The 18200-nt window shown below is 45.7% G+C and overlaps 1 protein-coding gene across 1 annotated transcript; it reads right to left on the reverse strand.

Annotated features, from left to right (window-relative positions):
- Positions 1-1967: 1967 nt before the first annotated feature.
- Positions 1968-17583, reverse strand: LOC149852737 (uncharacterized). Its single transcript, XM_090029746.1, has 3 exons — positions 17466-17583; positions 11056-11220; positions 1968-5244 (listed from the first exon to the last, which is right to left on the reverse strand). Exon 3 carries the CDS (start codon positions 5234-5236, stop codon positions 3338-3340), a length of 1899 nt encoding a protein of 632 aa, XP_089885872.1. The 5' UTR covers positions 5237-5244; positions 11056-11220; positions 17466-17583; the 3' UTR covers positions 1968-3337.
- Between the last annotated feature and the right edge of the window lie 617 nt (positions 17584-18200).

Raw genomic sequence — 18200 nt, forward strand, 5'->3', positions numbered from 1 at the left:
TAAACTTAATTGGCTAAAACTTGGTTGCCAGGTTAGGGAATGCTGAGGCAATAGACCGAGTCCGAGGGGGTACGGGCAACATTTGAACAATGGTACAGGGTTCATCGCAGCATCCAGCCCGTTGGAGCTCTGACCACAAGTGTTGTCATACTTTTCTCGAGATGACTGGTGGAAGTCCTCTCCACAACAGGTTATGGACATGCCAATAAGTGCCTTCAGTCTGTTAAAAGACTATAGTAAGATCTGGAAAAGTCATGCTAAGCTGAGGCTTGTTCACAGCAAGTAAAAATCCAAAACCCTGATGCTGCAATCTATTGTTTCTGAAGACACCAGGAGATGTCCCGTCAAGTATATGTGCTATCCATAGGAATGTCAAGCTGGCTCCCAAGTAGGTGTTTCCTAAGTATCAATCAAGTTCCTGAGATGTTCCACCCAGATAACTGCTTGAAAATAGAAAAGACAATTTGATTTACACTATTGAGAATGCTTGAAAGAAGCTGAACTGAGGATATAAAAATCTGTAAAAGAAGCAGCAGGTGTGCTGTCACCACCCACTTTCTTCTGGAGAGGCGGCAGGAGGCAGATCATCTCCCTTCAAGGATCGTGCTGAGAACTTTGACCTGTCGGCTTTGCAACCTGAGTGCCTTGGACTGGGGAGATCCCAGCTCTCTCTCTTTTCTCTTCTCTCTCTCTAAGCAGAGATTTCTGAACTTGAACTGTATTAGTTAAGCTTGAGCTAAGTTCCCCCAAATAGTGAAACCAGGGTATACTGTGACTGTTTCTGTTTGTTTTTCCTTTGCATGTTTATTACCACTATTGTCATTATACATTTCATCTACTTAGCAATAAATAACTTTTATAGTCAAACTGGTGGTAACTGGGTATATTTTGCCTTCTTTACTTCTCCTATACCACTTGCTCTGCAGCAACACTTCTTTTACCTAAGCTAAAGATCCCTGTGTAGCCCCAAAATACTGTGGGGTCTGCTCATCAAGAGGCTAAAAGATTGGGACGTGCTGAGTTTGAAACACATCAGGGGATCAGCTTGTACAGGCTGATTGACCCAGCTTGGCTCAGACGTGCCCTAATGAACTGAACGCTGGCCCATGAGGGTGTCATCTGGACACCCAGCCGGATTCAGAGGTCTTCTGTTTAACTGTGTGCTTGTGTGTGACTGTGGTTATTGTTGCTCTGATGAACTGATTCCTGGCATATGAGGGTGTCAGCCTGTCCATGCTGATCAACGCGGCCAGGTCAGGCGTGTCACGTTAATCTGTGTGTGTTTGTGTGTATGACTGATTTGGGGACTGGAGGAACCCAGCCCCACTGAACTGAGTCCTGCAAGATAGCTCCACTGGGGGTGAGGGCTTGCAGGGGGAGAGATACAGCTCCGTATAGAAACACCAGTGACACAAGCAGCACATTGATAGAATTACCAAGACCCTAGCCCTAATAAATGAGCACACCCCAAAGTAGTGGGCAAATCTGGTAACAGTGATGGGAACCGCCTGGCCCTGCCCCTGCCCCTGCCCCTGCCGGAGCTGCTAGGCTCCCATTGTCCCAGTACCCAACCTGAACACAGCCCATGCCCTGCCAGGATTAGCCCAGTGCAGTTCCAGCCCTACTAGCCCATTGGCCCTTCCTGCAGCACTGGGGTGCTGCAACCCTCTTCTCCCCTTTTCTTCTCCTTCCTGCTCCCCTGCTTTGCTGGCTGTTGTTGGGAGGGAGGCGCAGTGTGGCTGCTCCCTGGTCCCCGATTTTCCCCCCTTGTGACCTGAGCCCCAGCACACAGTTGTGCCCATGGGCACCGGGGGTCAGCCGGTTGGTGCCTGCCATCTCAGTGGCACAAGCACAGTTGGCCCGGAGTGTTACAGACAGACAGATGGAAGTGCTACATCTTTTATTATATTAGGGTTGACAAAGCAAGATTAGTAAGAAAGCATAAAGCAAAATCTTATGGATTGGTTCTTGACTGCTGTAAAGTGAAGCTGGCCAGACTCTCTCAGTCTCTATCAGCAGGGGAGTCTCCAAATGGTTCAGCTTGTAGATGTCTCTAAATTCCACCCCCCGGCCGATGTCCAATATTTATGGATGGCTGGTAAGCATAATTTCAGTATTCTAATAACTAATCCCTGATTGTTTTTATTAAAATTTGTTGCACTGAAAATTTCAAAACTGGATTGAAACAAACAACTTGTGGCCCTGAAGACAGGCGATTAGTTATGATTTAGATCCTTGGGAAAGCAAAGGCTGATTCCTTATCTCGTTTCCTTTTCCATTGTGGAACACTGGTCCATTACCTTTTCACTTTAGTTGATGGTTTGACAAGGCTGTTTTGTTTTCCCAAATTCCTTTTACTTTGTGCTCTGTTTGATGGTATCTTAATGAAGCATACAAATGGCTTCCTTTGCTGTGCTCAGCCGGCTTTTGCATCTGCAGTGCTTTTATGCTATGGTTAGTTAGGCAGAGCCTTATGGGGATCCTCTTGTCTTAGCCACCTTCTGTGGCTCAGGCCTTTAAAAAATAGTCAAGCCTGACAGTTGTGCTCCACATTGCTGGAGCACAGTCACTGTGTTGACATTGATCCAAAAGCTGCAGTGGGCAGCCTGGTTGAAAAATCACTGGTCTAGGTCAGTATTTTGGGGCATGTGGTTCATTGAATTGGTGTAGCCTAGGTACTGGATATACAATTATGTATTTGTGTCCTCCGTGGAACTGAGTTTCATTGGGTTCATTGGTTGCAAGTCACCTTGGCTTGGACTCAAAATGTAGGGCTCTTTCCAGGCACGGTCTGTAAGTCCGGCAGCAGCTGGAATGGTCCAGTGGTGATGGGGTTCAGTGGTGGCATCATGGATCCGGGCAGGAGCAGATCCAGGTGAGGGTTACTGGTGTAGTTGCATGCCTCTCTCCCACCCCATCCAAACTTTAAAGCCTACTGCCTGGGAGGACCTGCAGGATTTCAGGCAGAACTGAGGGAGTCAGTTATCTTCATAGGTCATTAAAATCTATTTAATTCCTGATTAAGTCCATAGGTGTTAATGACCCTCTGTTCTTTCTTTATGGTCTTCAAGTTCCACTATTCAAACTATTCTTTCTTCTGAAATGTTGCTGTTTGTTAGACATTCTGCTCTTAATTCTAGCTACAAAGCTTAGATCAGGCATGATAATATTAACTCAGGTGTAGAAATGACTGATTGAAGTATTGGAAACCCTGTCAGGATGCTCAAGAGTGACTAGATTTTTTTTAATGAATCTGAATAAGAGATGTGCATTTAGCTGTAATGACTACAAGACTTACGAAACTATATCTACTACTATTTTAACTTTTTTGCCTCATTTATTGTTTCAGTTTCTCTATCCTGGTAAAGAAGACATCCTTTGCATTTTTCACTTCTTTGTAGATAGCACACTGGGCGTTTTCAAAATAAGTGGCATCAAAGCTAGAAGACTTTGTGCTGATGACGTCCTGGAGTTTTTGGAACCCGGGCATCAGGTGTTCATCAGATAACTTCCTGTAGCTCTTGGAGATCTCGTAAACTAGTTGAGCCACGCTGATTGCACTGAAAATCTGGGTGCAAACCAGATCCATTGCTAAGATTTTAGAAGAGTAGTCTACAGTATGAACACCTTCCATGGGACCTAAATACTCCTGGATGTCCCGGGAGGAGCTGAAGTCAAGCAAACTGGAAATCATCTGGATAAGTTGCCCCATCTTCTCCCACTGCTGATTCATTTTCTGCAGGGCATCAGATTCTTCCATCAGCATAGTCACAAACATCTCAAAATCTATTTTCCTCATCTCGTTCTGCTTTATGTCACAGTGGACTTTTGCCAGCTCCTCATTCCACTTCACCAGGTCTTCAAAACCTTTTTCATACTTCTCCTGAGTTGCCTTGAACATCTTCTCTCTCTGCTTCACATTTTCTTTCACCTGTTCAATTCCATGCCAGTGCGAGTCCTCTTGACCTTCAATATAGGGGAAAGCTGGGGCCCTCACAAAGTCTTTACTATATGAAGTAAACTGAAGTGCTTTCTGGTGAAGTTCACAGATGTCCTTAATCAGTTTCTGCTCTTTTTCCTCCTCTGTGCTTTGGGATAAGGCTAGTTGTTCCAACTCTTCACAGATAGAAATACCTAACTGACAGATCTCTTGGGCTTCTTGTTTGGCTTTACATGACACTTGTTCATTTAGTTCATTTTCCAGGGATTGGAAATGACGCTTTACCCAGTGGATTTTAACATTTTGGTTTTTCTGGTCGAAAATGAGATCCATTTGGAGCCTGCCCTTTGAAGTTACATTTTTAAGCCATTCCGCATATTGTAGAAGCTTATCTGCCCTGACACAGATATTGGTCTCTGGGCTTGAAGCAGGCATGCTTAGTAACTTGGCCATTTCACCTTCTATGTCACCTATGGAGAGACCACAATTCTCTGCCAGTTTGTTCAGCAAATCTGCCCCTTGGCCAAGGAGAACATTTATCATGTTCTGCTTGATAGACACATTTACAGCCTCCCACCCAGATGGGATAGACTGCAGGCTTGACTTGTACTGGTCAAAAGTCTTCCCCAGTTCCTGGCCCATCTGTTTTAGAAGCTGCTCAGACTCCTCCTTGGCCTTCTTGGCTGCCTCCTCCCGCTTCTTGGCCTGCTCCAGTGCTCCCTGCACATCTCTTAGCTTGCCCTCATAGCTTTTCTTGGTTTCCAGGCAGTCCTTCAGGAGTTTATGAATACTTTTGGTTACATCTGAAAACATTGTCTTCACGCCATCAATGTCGGTTGTACGTTTTTTTGCCTTCTCCTTTATCTTATCTAGGTTTGTGAGGCACAGGGCCTTTGCCACATCAGCTTCCTGGAAGTTCTGGATGCAGTTTTTCATCTTTCTCACCGCAGACTCAGAGAAATCTTTAATGCTACCCATCGTTGTGTGGGCCTCTTTGAAAGCCTTCCAGAAATTGTTACTCACTTCATGCAAGCGGGTCTTGAAGTGCTTTGGGGGATCAGCCTGTGTAAAGTCAGCACTGGAGGAACTCTCTTGGAGGGTGACAGGGCCCTGCCCTGAGGTGCTGGATATCAGCTTTCCTAAGATGGCAATGCAGGCAGGGGCAGGCATGAGGAACTCCTCCCAGCTGGCACAGGGCTTCATCAGCAGCTCGGCCTCTTCCTCCATCTGAGACACTCTATCAGTGTTCCACATAGTTTTGGTTGTGCCCCGAGGTTGTCCCTTTACTGCTGCCATTTCTTAGCCTTATGACAACAATGGAGAGAGAGCAGTTAAGAGCAGCGCTGTGGGTGAGGGTGGATAGATTATGTGCTGCGATCAGTCAGTGGACAGAAGCTCAGAATTCATTGTTACTGAATTGGCTTTTATCATAATTATGTTTTTCCTGTGGCTGTGCTCTGTGCACTGAATCATTCATCCCAAAGTAAATCTACAAGTAAGAAAACCCAACAATATTAGGTCAACGTCAATGCCACTTCCCTCTCCTCCTCCACTCCTGATAAGAGAAAGGGAAAAGGAAACACTCACAACTTTGAGGAGATGAGGATGGACCTACTCCTTGGTGTAACACCACTGGAATAGCCACAATTAACTTGTGTTGGTTAAGGGGCACTCCCATCTCTATGGCCTCAGCCTCTATAGGGATTTGAAAGACCTGGGAGCTTTTTCTGGCTTTTCTTTTAACTTGAGCTGTGTCTTGGGGCCAGTCACTTCTGCTGTCCTTCATCTATTTGGGTCTCACTCTCTCTCATGCTTTTTCATTCCTCCCTATTGGTATCAAGCAGCTAGCACTAATACCTTCAGTAGTTACATTGACTGCCATAGGCCAAGGTCCAATCTATGCTTGTATGGGATGCATTGCAAAGAAAAGCACTCAAAAACAGGCCAATCTATAGCCTCTCTCTACAATGACTGAGACTCTTAAGTACTGATTATTAACAGTGGCAAATGTAGGACCATGTTCTGTTCTACCATGGAAGTGGACATGGGTGCCTAAATACACTTCTCTTCCCGCCTGCTCAAGCCTTTGGAAAACTGCGAATGCAAAACCTGGGCGAGCCCTCCTCATTTTCATTTCTTATCCTTTTTTTTTTTTTTTTTTGACTCCATCTTAAAGGTTAGATGATGCTGGGCTTGAAAAGTAGAGTTAGTAATGTTTTTTGCAGGGATTTGAGCAGTATGGATCAAAATCAAGCTTACATACCTGAATACATTTTGATGCTGAGCAGGTGGAGAAGAATTTGGCCCAGGACATATTACAAATTTAGGGTAGTGTTACAGTGATGTTTTAGTCATGGTGGTCCAGGAATGATATAAGACAGGGATTTTTGGGGGATGATGTCTTTTATTGGACCAGCCCTATGGTTGGACCACGTAGGCAAATAAAGTTAGGCAAGCTTTTGAATGCAAGGGATTCTTCATCATCTGAAATTCATCTTAAGAATGCCGTGCATTTGAAAGCTTGCCTAACTTTATTTCAATCATAGAATTGGTCCAGTAAGAGATATTACCCCCAAAAATGCTTTCCTTCCACAAATGTAGGGTCCTTCTAGTCAAGATTCCCCAATCCCTTGTATGTAGCTTGGTTTTTCATTTCTTTTTTCATCTTGGATTAAACTTACTTGGGAGTTTTTTATTTTTGTAGCTCACCAATAAAATTCGCTTCTCTGCAGGACACCAAAACTGACCTTTGGGTTTAATTGATGGGTACTGCCCACTGGTAGCTTCTCAGGTGTCAACTGTTAGAGATCTGCTAGCTACAGTAGCAATCACTGAGCACTTTGTATAGACTGAATGTTGGTTCATTGATCTGGACTAAGCCCTGGTTGTTTGAAGCCTGGGTTCAGGACTTTGGTCTTCCAGACTTCTCTATATCCAAATAACTGCTCAGGTACTCAAGGTGTTCTAGGTACGTATGCCTGTGTATGGTACCTTTTATTGGACCACCTGTAACCTGCTCTATAGGCAGGATGTAGGTGCTCTGGTCCCGACTCCCCAAGTGTTAAGCAGCTACAGTAGTGAGAACTGGAGCTCATGTCTTCCCCTTCCTGAGCAAATACTCCAGACCCCTTTGCACTGATGCTTTTTTATCATAATTCAGAAATGCAAGACACTTGATCCCATTCTGCCCAGTGGAGCCGCCCCACCAGGAAAGGTAAGAATGCCCCAACCCAGTCTCTAGCTTGGACTTGAGGACATTCTACAGGAAGTGGGGAGAGAATTGGGTGTGGACCTCTCAAATTGAAGAGAGAAATGAACCAAGATCTCCTACTTTTTTGGTGAGTGCTATAACCACAGGGAAGAACTGTACTGCTGTTACATGTGTCAGGGGTTTTGCCTTCCTCAGAGGCATTGGTGTTGGACAAAGCCAAGGCTGGGAATTGTGACTGGGTTGTACCCATGCTCCTGCTGGGACTCCAAACCCAGAGGTCCCCTGCTCAGGGTTAGATTGATCACCACATTCATGGTCAGGAGGGAGTTTCACCACATGGTCAGACTGGTATGAATTGGGAGTGGGTTTCTTTCTTCTGTAGTGGGGGGCATGACTCTCTTGAACATATTTGAATACCCTTTGCAGCGGTGAGATGTTGGCCCCTGTGGTGGGTTAGAGTGTTATTTCATAGAAAAGCAGGGCTGGAGGGAACCTCCAGAGGTCATCTAGTTCAACCTCCTGCCTGAGGATTATCCTTATCCAAACCATCCCATACCACCATACTATAAGCTCTCTCTAAGACCACCCTCAACACTGACACAGCATGAACCTAACACCCTAAAATGCCACAGGTGAAGCAGGGGAACCATGACAGCCAATGTCCTGCTTCTGTAAAGGGTTGTCAGTATACACTTAAGCTGTCTTGGGTAGAGGGCCATTCCTAATTTGACCATGGGGTAAAATTCCTTTCTGACCCCAGATATGGTGAACAGTGTGACCCCAAGCAGAGGGCCAAGACTCTCCAGCCAGAAAGGTCTGGTTTTGCTCCTAGCAGGAGAGTTAGCACACCCTAGTTGAAGTCCCCAGCCTTAGTTGTAGCCAATGCCCAGTGCCTCTAGGGAGGCTTAAAACACACAGATGTATAGCAGAATAAAAAGGGGGTGGATCCTAGGCAACCAAAAGGCAAGAAGTATGGGAAATACCCATGGTAGAAAATAGGCATAGCTATGCTCAATTCATCCCTGACCAGTGGCTGGCCAACCACTTCTTGAGCACCTCCAGTGATGCAGAGTCCACAACTTCTCTGAGCAGCCTATTCCACTACATCACTCTAACAGTGAAGAAAGTTTTTCCATATATCCCCTCTAGTTCTAACTTCAAGCCACTGGTCCACATTCTCCCTTCTGCAGCAAGAGAAAAAAGGTGCATTCCCTCTTCCTTATGGCAGCCCTTCAAGGATTTGAAAACTGTGATCGTGTCCCCTCTTGTATATAAAGGTTGACTGTAGTTTTTCCCCAAAGAGGTTGGCTAACAAGTTGTATACAAAAGGTTTGAATAGGGATAATCCAACTCCAGACAGGGGCTTGGACTAGATGACCTCTGGAGGTCCCCTTCAGCCCTACTTGTAGGCCATACATAGAATCATAGAAAGTTAGGGTTGGAAGGGACCTCAGGAGGTCATCTACTTCAACCCTGTGCTCAAAGCAGGACCATCCCCAACTAGATCACCTCAGCCAAAGCTTTCTCTATCCCGGTCTTCAAATCCTCCAAGGACAGAGATTCTATCATCTCTCTGAGTAACCTGTTCTAGTGTTTTACTACTCTCCTAGTGAGAAATTCTCTTCCAATATCTAGCCTAAGCTTCCCTTGCTGCAACTTGATCCCACCTGCTCCTTGGTCTGTCATCTGCCACCACTGAGAACAGTCTAGACCCATCCTCTTTTGAACCCTGCTTTAGACAGAGGGGATTTAATAGCAGCCTTCAACTTTCTTCTCTTGACTAAATAAGCCCAGTTCCCTCAGCCTGTCCTCATAAGTCATGTGCCTCAGCCCCCAAACAATTTTTTGTTGCCCTCTGCTGGACCCTCTCCATTTTCATTCTCACTAATGCTGAATAGAGGGGAATATTCAGTTCCCTCAACCTAGTGGTAACATACCTACCAATCCAGCCCAGTATGCCTTTATCCTTCTTGGTGACAAGGAGTATACCTGCTAGCTCCTATTCAGCTTATTGTCCACTGTAACCCCCAGGGCCTTTTCTGTACAGCTGTTGCCCAGCCAGTCAGCTCCCAGCCTGTAGTGGTGCATGGGATTGTTCCGTCTGAAGTGCATGACTTAGCACTTGCCCTTGATGAACCCCATGAGATTCCTTTTTGGCCCAATCCTCTGATTTGTCTAGGTCTCTCCAAATCCTAGCTCTACTCTCCAGCATATCCACTACTCCTCTCAGCTTGGTGTCATCCACAAGCTTGCTGAGGGTGCACTCTGTGCCATCTTCTAGGTCACTGATGAAGACACTGAACAAGACCTGCCCCAGGACCGACCCCTTGGGCATCCCACCTGATAAAAATAGATATTTATTATTACTCTCTGAGCCTGATGCTTCAACTAGTTTTCTATGCATCTTACAGTCTATTTATTCAACGTGTACTTTCTTAGCTTGCCCAGGTGAATGTTAGGGCTGTGCAAGGCTTCTGACAGAGCTTTGGATCTGGAGAAGCTTCAGAGTCCAAAGCAGCATGTCTGAGTCAAAGTGCTGGCCTTGTTAGGCTTCCTGAAGCAGTTTGGAGCTGCCTCAGCAATCCGGCCATAGGGTATAATGGGAAAACAATAAAATATCTATAACATTGTTGTTTTTTTGTCTAATTTGGATGAAATTTTCAGAGGTGGTAGACTGGTCAGGTTTCATGCTCTCTGCAAAGTTTTAAGGAGATTGGTGTAGGGGTGGTAGCTCTTGCTGAGGCCACAAAGCCTGCCAGCTGTCAAGGAGATTGGTGCAGAGGGGTTCTGGGGCCCTGCACCCCTAGCTTCTGACAGACAAAACTCACGCCATGGGTCTTGTGGGACTGACCGTCTCCGTCTTGGGGTGTGGGAGACACTACTGCAGGCCCAGTTGCTAAGCTACTGTGTTACCAGCTACCAATCAATCGTGATTCACTCAGGGACCAGGTCAAGACACAGGACCTAGCTAGTGTAGCCAGTTAATTGCTATCAATTAATGCCTACAAAACCAGGCTAAGGAGAGGAAAAAAATCAATACAGACAATCAACTGCCCCACAACAGAGACAGTCAGTCCCACAAGCACCCATGTCATGAGTTTTATCTGTCAGCAGCTAGGGGTGCAGGCCCCAGAACCCCACTTCACCCATCTCCTTGACTCCTGGCAGGCTTCATGGCCTTAGCAGGGGCCACCATCCCTGCAGCTGTCACCCCGCTGTGGCTTAACACACACAGTGTCACCCATGTCACGAGTTTTGCTTGTCCGCAGCTTTAGGTGCAGTTCCCCCCAAACCCCTGCACCAATATTCTTGAAACTTGGCAGGCTTTGTGGCCTTAGTAAGAGCTACCACCCTGCAGTTTTGACCCCCCTGTTTTGTAACACATAGACGTGACAGGAGTTTTGCTTTCATAACATAACATAAACCTTTGCAGATGCGACTACTAGCTTGGTCAAAGTAAAGGATGGCATCCCATTTCTAACTAAACATGATTAAGCAAAGTACAAGGCCTGAAAGGCGATATTATAAAGGGAAAGCCATATATTAAATCGTCCAAATAAAGCCATGTCATTATATTAAAATATTAGTAGTAGTGATTGGTGTAACCAAGTGTTGTTTTTACAAATTTATCTGAGCATTTTAACAAATATATCTAATATAGAAAAATAAGAACAGCCTTGTCAGAGAAGACCATAAACTGAGACAAAGTAATAACAGGCCAGTGCTACAGAGCATTCCACAGTGGGAAAGGAAAGAAGGTAAGAAAGCCTTCCTTTGAACTTTCCCAAGGGTATACATCCCAGCTAATTGCAGCCTCTCAAGTCTATAAGAGATCTAGTTCAATCCTGTTCCAAAAGTTTAAGTGAAAAAAGAAATTTAAGTGATCCCTAGTTAATACACTCACCCTTTTTTGGTGTAGCAGTTTACTGAAGTTTTCTTATCTTGTAATGCCTCTTGTGATCAGGTCTGGTCTCCAGGTACCAGCAAACTATGGGTCAAATTCAGTCTCAGTATATAGTGGTGCTTGTATGAAATGTGCTTCTCAGATTACTGTGACCTATGACAAGAACTCATAAAGTAATAGAGTGATTACCAGTTTAGCAAGGTCAAAGTATTGCTATAATGCACTTGGAGGTCTTTAAAGCATTTGACTTGGTATCTCTAGCAAAAAAAGTATGATAAAAATTCAATGTGGCATACATTATATGAATAATAAGTTAGCCAAGTGCTTCAGTTTCTGAATTAAGTTGTTAACAGGTGATCACATATGGTGGGCGTGTACTTGATTATTCTCAGTTTTACATGAAAGTCTTATTTAGTCTGGAGAAGAGAAGACGGGGTGGGGAGGGCATGTTCAATAACAGTCTTCCAATACCTGATGGGCTATCAAAAACAAGGACAAAGACAGACTGTTCTCTTTGGCTGTAGGGGACAGGACTAAGAGTGATGGCCTCCAACATAAGCAGAGAAAAATGAGGTTGAATATTAGGTAGAACTGTCTAGGGTGCATCTACATGTGCAAATATGAACAACCAAATTTAATGTGCATCAAAATAATGCACATTAAGCAACTTTTGGCAGGTGTCTACATTTGCCAGGATTTGCAACTATAGTTAATTCCAAATTCATTTAGTACTGCCATGTGCTCCTGTGGCCACTGGAGAGGAGTTCAGGGTGGCCCTCTAGTGGCTAGGCAGGCCTGGCATGAAGCTTAGTGCTGGGTTGTATTTACACATGCATAAATGCACATTTGCAGGTATCAACATTTAGTAGTGATTAGCCATTTTGAGTGTGCAGTAAGGGCCTGGATGTATAGACATGTGTCCATATGGTGCATTAGTTTAGGCTAATGCACATTAATGCATTTAGTGTAGACGCACCCTCTGACTATGAGGGTGGGTCAAGCATTTGGAACAGGCTCCTAGAAAAGCTGTGGCAACTCCATCCTTGGAAGCTTTCAAGAGCAGGTTGGACAGACGCTTGGTTGGGATGTTTTAGCCAGAAATGTTCCTGCTCCAAGCAGGGAACTGGACTAGATGACCTCATGAAGTCCTTTCCAGCCTGACTTTCCTATGATTTTTCATTCTTTATCAATGATCTAGTTAGAGATGAAGGGCACCTATACATGTGCTGATGTCTGCTCCAACATATTCTAATTAGCCTGCATCAGAGCAGACTCAATTAATAGAGTCTCAGTGTACCATGTATTCAGCATCCCCACACTTTAAAGTGGTGGTGAGGGTGCTATAAATAAAGCTCATTGAATGAGCTTTAGTTAAAGCACCTCCACTGCCATTTAAGTGTGGGATGGTGCAAACGTGATGCTGTGGGCACTTTAATTAGAGCAGTTCCTGAGAACAGCTGTAATTAAAGCACTGTCACCCCCTTTCCCCATACTCACCAGCCCCCACCATCCTGAGGCACATATAAAGGCACTCAAAGACTGCAGGAAGTGGTAGTCCATGAAGTGAGAAGATCTATGGAATTGGAATAATCTGGATGGTTTGCTGAGCTGGGGACAAGCAGTATGGGTACTTGTAGAACCAAGTGAGGCAAAAACCACCAAGGACCCAGATCTATAGACTGTGTTTATAAGATAGGGTCTCTGTGCTGGGAAGTGGTGACTATAAAGAGCGGTGAGCTGAGCTGAGTTCCCAGGAGAAAGCTGTCAACTAAAAGGGCCAAGGAGATCTTTTGACATAAAAAGAAGGGAATATTGACTAGAAGCTTAGTTTGGAGAACAAAAGACTGAGGTGGGGATTTGATAATAGTCTTATAATATCTGAAGGGCAATTACAGGGAAGATGGAGATGAGCTTTTTCTGTGGTTGTAGGAGACAGGACTAAGAGCAAAGGCCTCAAGCTGCAGAGGAAGTGTAGGTTAGAGATTAGGAAGAGCTATCTAACTATGCCAGGGAAGGATCGGGTGGTGGGGGGAGGCATTCCATTAAATGACCTTGTGAAGTCCCACCTGGTCCTCCTTTCTTATGATCCCAAGTGCAATACTGGTATGGGTAACATGGTAACCTGGACACAATCCCTTTGTTAAAACAACCAAACACAGGTGCACAGGAAAGGTGCATTATGTTAACTTCCTGGTCGCCAAGTGTCCAGCTTACACAACAAAAAATGCCATGGCGATAGACCAAGTGCCAAAAATGCCATATATACAAGGGTAGGAAATTCTGTACTTGGCCAGATAAGCCTGTGACACATATACCCATAGGTAATTAGGTAGACTTGCCGATTGGGCATGAGCATCAGGCAACAAAATTATGGTCGTGGAGAGCACTTTACATCTTCTGCCTCCAGTAACCAAGTGGTTAGTTAACTCACCAAGGAAGCCAAAGAACCCGAGGTCTAGGCCTCCCTCACCCAGAGGGTGTTTGAACCTGGGCATCTCCGTCTTCTCAGCACAGCCATCCGTGGTATGTCAGAGAAAGACCTGGATAATGTCTGACTGTCATGGTAGCTAAAACAGTTGCAATGGCAAGTCCAAGAGATACAGGAGAAACTAGGTAGTGGCTGGGAAGATCCAGGTTCAAACACGCTCTGGATGATGGGCCCTAGAATCTCTAGTTTTCCCTGCCACCTGCATTTGTTGTGAGCAGCTGAGCTGGGGCCTTGTTGAGGAAAGGTTTGCTGGGGATGGCTTGGAAAGCACTCAGCTTGGTCACAGATATCCAAGATGTCTTTGGCATGCTCAACCCTGAGCTGGAGAGACAGCTAGACCCAAAGAGCTAGAAATTGACTATTTGAGTCAGTCTGACAGGGCTGCAGCAGGAACCTCAACTGGTGCATACTGTTCAGTTATAATTATCTCCCTGGTTATGGTAGAATAAATGGAGATTTGAACTGGTTGCAGATTGGGTGGGTATCACAGTGCAGGAGGCTGGACGTGCCTGTTCTTGTTCAGTGTCATAAGTCTACCACTCTCTTGGCTTCTCTTCCTTCTTGTCATGTTATAAATGGTGCCCTGAATGGAGAATTTATGTTGAAAAGAGTTGATGTCCTTGAAATATCAAATCCCATCACACAGAGCCAAATGCACTGCCCCCAGGTCAGCAGGGAAACAACCCCTCCCATTCTCAAGAGGACAGTATCGTAGGGGTTAACATGAGAAGACCAGTATTGCATGGCACTCACTTTTATTGCAGTGGCAGGTTCACACAAAGTACTTTGGACTGAACTTTTGATCCACGCCTGGGCTCTCAGGTTTCAAAGCATCTGCAGGCATGTACTTGTACTTGAGGAAAATCATCTAAACAAGCCCTGAGAGATGCTTTCAAGAACATTTATTTCTGGTTAATGTGAAGGAATGATAAGCCCTTTGCAGCCAGCTGCCTGTGGTTACTGTAAGAGTTCATTCATTGCCCCAATTGCTAGAGGTTATGAATGAAACTCTGGGAGAGGGAGGAGGAGAGAGCACAAGCAGTTTTATCTGGCTATGTATAGGAAAGCAATGTAGCTCTCTTGGGATACCCATTAAAATAATATTTCAGGGGGCTGGACTAGATGACCTCATGGGGACCCTTCCAACCCTACTTTCCTATTAGCCCGTCAAATCATGCATCTGTTTGGGGCACCAGCCTTGATGCACGTCTTCTTGAATGACCTGAAGACTGGAAAAGTGGCCTGCAATCGATCACATGATATTCAACAAGGACTAGTGCAGAGTCCTGCACTAGGGATGGAATAACTGCATGCAACAATACAGGTTGTGGAATAACTGGCTAGGTATCAGTGCTGCAGAGAAGGACCTGAAGGTTACAGTAGACCATAAAATGGTTTAGCAAGGTTCTGGCTTCAGGGTAGCTACAATGCTTTTGGTGACCATGCAACCTTTGCCCAGCACTCACCTACCATGCCATGATGTACTTAATTGATCAAAAGGGAGACTGCCTAATGGGTCCTAGAGCAAACCACCATTTCCCTGACAGTCAGGAGGTCCCTCCCAAACTTCACTTGTTTAAACCTTGCCTTTGTATCAAGTGGGCCCTGTCAGTTTGTCCAGGCCCCCCAGGCCCAGAGGACTTGTTGCCTTCAGGCTATTCATGGCCTCTGTCCTCCCCTATGGCCATGGGTACTTGCAGGTATTATGGTACATTATCCCCTGCCAGGGCCTCCGCCACTTTTTTCTGGCTTGGCCTTCTATTGCAGAGCCACAGTGCTGGACCTGGCTTCTGGCCACAAGTTTTTATCTTGGTTACTTCAGCCCTGGGCCCCTAGCCCCGTTTCCACCCTGCCTGGGGCTGGATCCCCTAGCCCAGACTACACTCCAGTTTGGTAGGTCCAGGGGAGGAGTTATCCAACTTGAATCATACAATCATAGAAAAATTAGGGTTGGAAGGGACCTCAGGAGGTCATCTAGTCCAAACCCCCAACTCAAAAACAGGACCGTCCCCAACTAGATCATCCCAGCCAAGGTTTGTCTAGCCAGGTCTTAAAAACCCTGAAGGACGGAGATTCTATCACCCCTCTAGGTAGTCCATTCCAGTGCTTCACCATCCTTCTAGTGAGAGAGATTTTCCTCATATCCAACCTAAATTTCCCCCGCTGCAACTTGAGACCATTGCCCCTCGTTCTGTCATCTGCCACCTTGGGTGGGTGGGGGGTGGGGAAAGTCTAGTTGTATCCTCTTGGAACCACCATTCAGGTACTTGAAGGCTGCTATTAAGTCCTCTCCATCTTCTCGTCTCCAGACTAAGCAAGCCCAGTTCCCTCAGCCTCTCCTCATCAGTCATATGCCCCAGCCCCCAAACTATTTTTTGCTGCCCTCCACTGGACTCTTCTCCAATTTGTCCACATCCTTGCTGTAGTGGGGCCCCAAAACTGGACACAGGACTCCAGATGGGGCCTTGCCAGTGCTGAGAAGCACAATAATTACTTCCCTCAATCTGCTGGCAGCACTCCTGCCAATGAAGCCCAGTATACTGTTAGCATAGTAAAAAGGGCACACTACTGGATCATATTCAGCTTATTTCCTAGTGTAACCCCCAGGTCTTTTTCTGCAGCCTGTACAGGTGCATAGGATTGTTCTATTCCAAAATCAGGGCTTTGCACTTGCCCTTATTGAACCTCATGAGACTTCATTTGATCCAATCCTCTGATGTGTCTAGGTCTCTCTGAATCCTAACTCTACCCTCCAAAGTATTTGTTACTCCCCCCAGCTCAGTGCCATCTGCAAACTTGCTGAGGGTGCATTCTATGCCGTCTTCCATGTCATTGATGGGCATATTGTACAAAACCAGCCCCAGGACCAGCCGCTGGGGCACATTACTTGATACTGGCTGAAAACTAGACCTCGAGCCATTGATCACTACCCCTTGAGCCTGGTGATCCAGCAAACTTTCTATTCACCTTAGAGTCCACATTCATCCAACCCATATTTCCTTTGCGTGCAAGAATACTGTGCAAGACCATATCAAAAGCCTTGCTAAAGTCAGGGTATGTCATGTCCACTGCTTTCCCCACATCCACAGAGCCAGTCATGTCCTCAAAGAAGGCAATCAGGTTGGTCAGGCATGCTTTGCCCTTGGTGAATTCATTCCACTGTTCCCAATTACTTTCTCTCCAAGTGCTTAGAAATGGATTCTTTGAGGACCTGCTCTATGAGTTTTCCATTTATCTGGGACCTCTCCCAATCACCATGAGTTTTCAAATATGATGACCAGTGGCTCTGCAATCACATCAGCCAACTCCTTCAGCACTCTCAGGTACATCTTGTCTGGCCCCATGGACTTGTATATATCCAGTTTTTCTAAGTAGTCCCTAACCTGTTCTTTTGCCTCTGTTGGCTGCTCACCTCCTCCCCAAACTGTGTTGCTAGGTGTAATAGTCTGGTAGCTCATCTTGCCTGTGAAGACTGAGGTGAAAAAGGGCATTGAGTACTTCAACCTTTCTTCAACCTCTGTCACAAAGTTGCCTCCCCCATTCAGTGAGGGCCCTGCACTTTCCCTGATTTTTCTATTGATGTACTTGTAGAAACCCTTCACATCCCTTGTGAGCTGCCGTTCCATTTGCACTTAGTCCTTCCTGACTTGAGTTGTGCTCAGCTGCAGTCTTTTCACAGATTACCACATTATAAGGCTTAGACTTGGACTATGTCCAAAGTCCCTAACCCATGACTGAGCTCAAGACCCTCCTCTGCCTTCAGGTCCCACTAGGGTTTCTATCTCCCCTTCCTAGATCCAAACACAGTCCACCAGTTTGAATTGTAACAAAGGAATAAGCACATTGGCTATAAGATAAACAACCCACTCCAGATGCAAACATCAACAGTAGTTCACTGCCTTGCAGCAAAGCTTCCCCTTACCCAGAGTTGTATTCCTCAGGAAGGCATAAACATCTCACTGGTAGTCCCCAGGGTAGCCTAGAAGTGAGTTAGGCTCCTATAGCTTTCCAGACTAGGAGCTCTTCACTCTGCAGCTTGCAGGACCAGATTGCCCAGCTGGGTTCAGGCTGTAGATTTATATGCTGCCTTAAGCCCAGCCCCTACTGGTCAGGTGGCACTCCAGTCCCACAGGATTTTCTCATTAGGGCCTTGTGCCCATCTCCTCTTGATGGTTCATTCTCATGTCGCCTTTGCCCAAGGTGCTGACCTTGCTCACCAGGGACCTTTGTGCAGACTCCAGAGGGTACCTTGGCTACCTTCAGGGTGACCCCCAAACTCATTGGGCTCAGAGGATAGTAGTTAATGGGGCTGTGCAAAATTTTCCTGGCAGTTTCATTTTGATGCTTTTTAGACTCGTTTTGAGCTCAAAACAGTGAAATCAAAATGAAACAGAGAGCTTTGAAACAGCTTTGAAATAAGGCAAGTTAAAATGTTTCAATTTTTTTTAATGTTTCAAGTTTTGAAGCTCAAGATGGGCTTGTCTGCAGGGAAACAGAAACTAAAGTAAGGAGAGGGAGGGGGAAGTGGGGGAAAGGAGTGCTCACTAGCCTGGGGGTAATGTAAACTGGCACCACTCCAAGAATGGACTCCCTCGGCCCTGTGTCCTCAGGGAAACACAGGCCTAACTGTCCAATGGGTAGTCGACCCAGTACAGGC

The sequence above is a fragment of the Crocodylus siamensis genome, chromosome 15 (genome assembly GCF_052110815.1).
Source record: "Crocodylus siamensis isolate JL-2025a chromosome 15, ASM5211081v1, whole genome shotgun sequence".
Lineage (NCBI taxonomy): Eukaryota > Metazoa > Chordata > Crocodylia > Crocodylidae > Crocodylus > Crocodylus siamensis.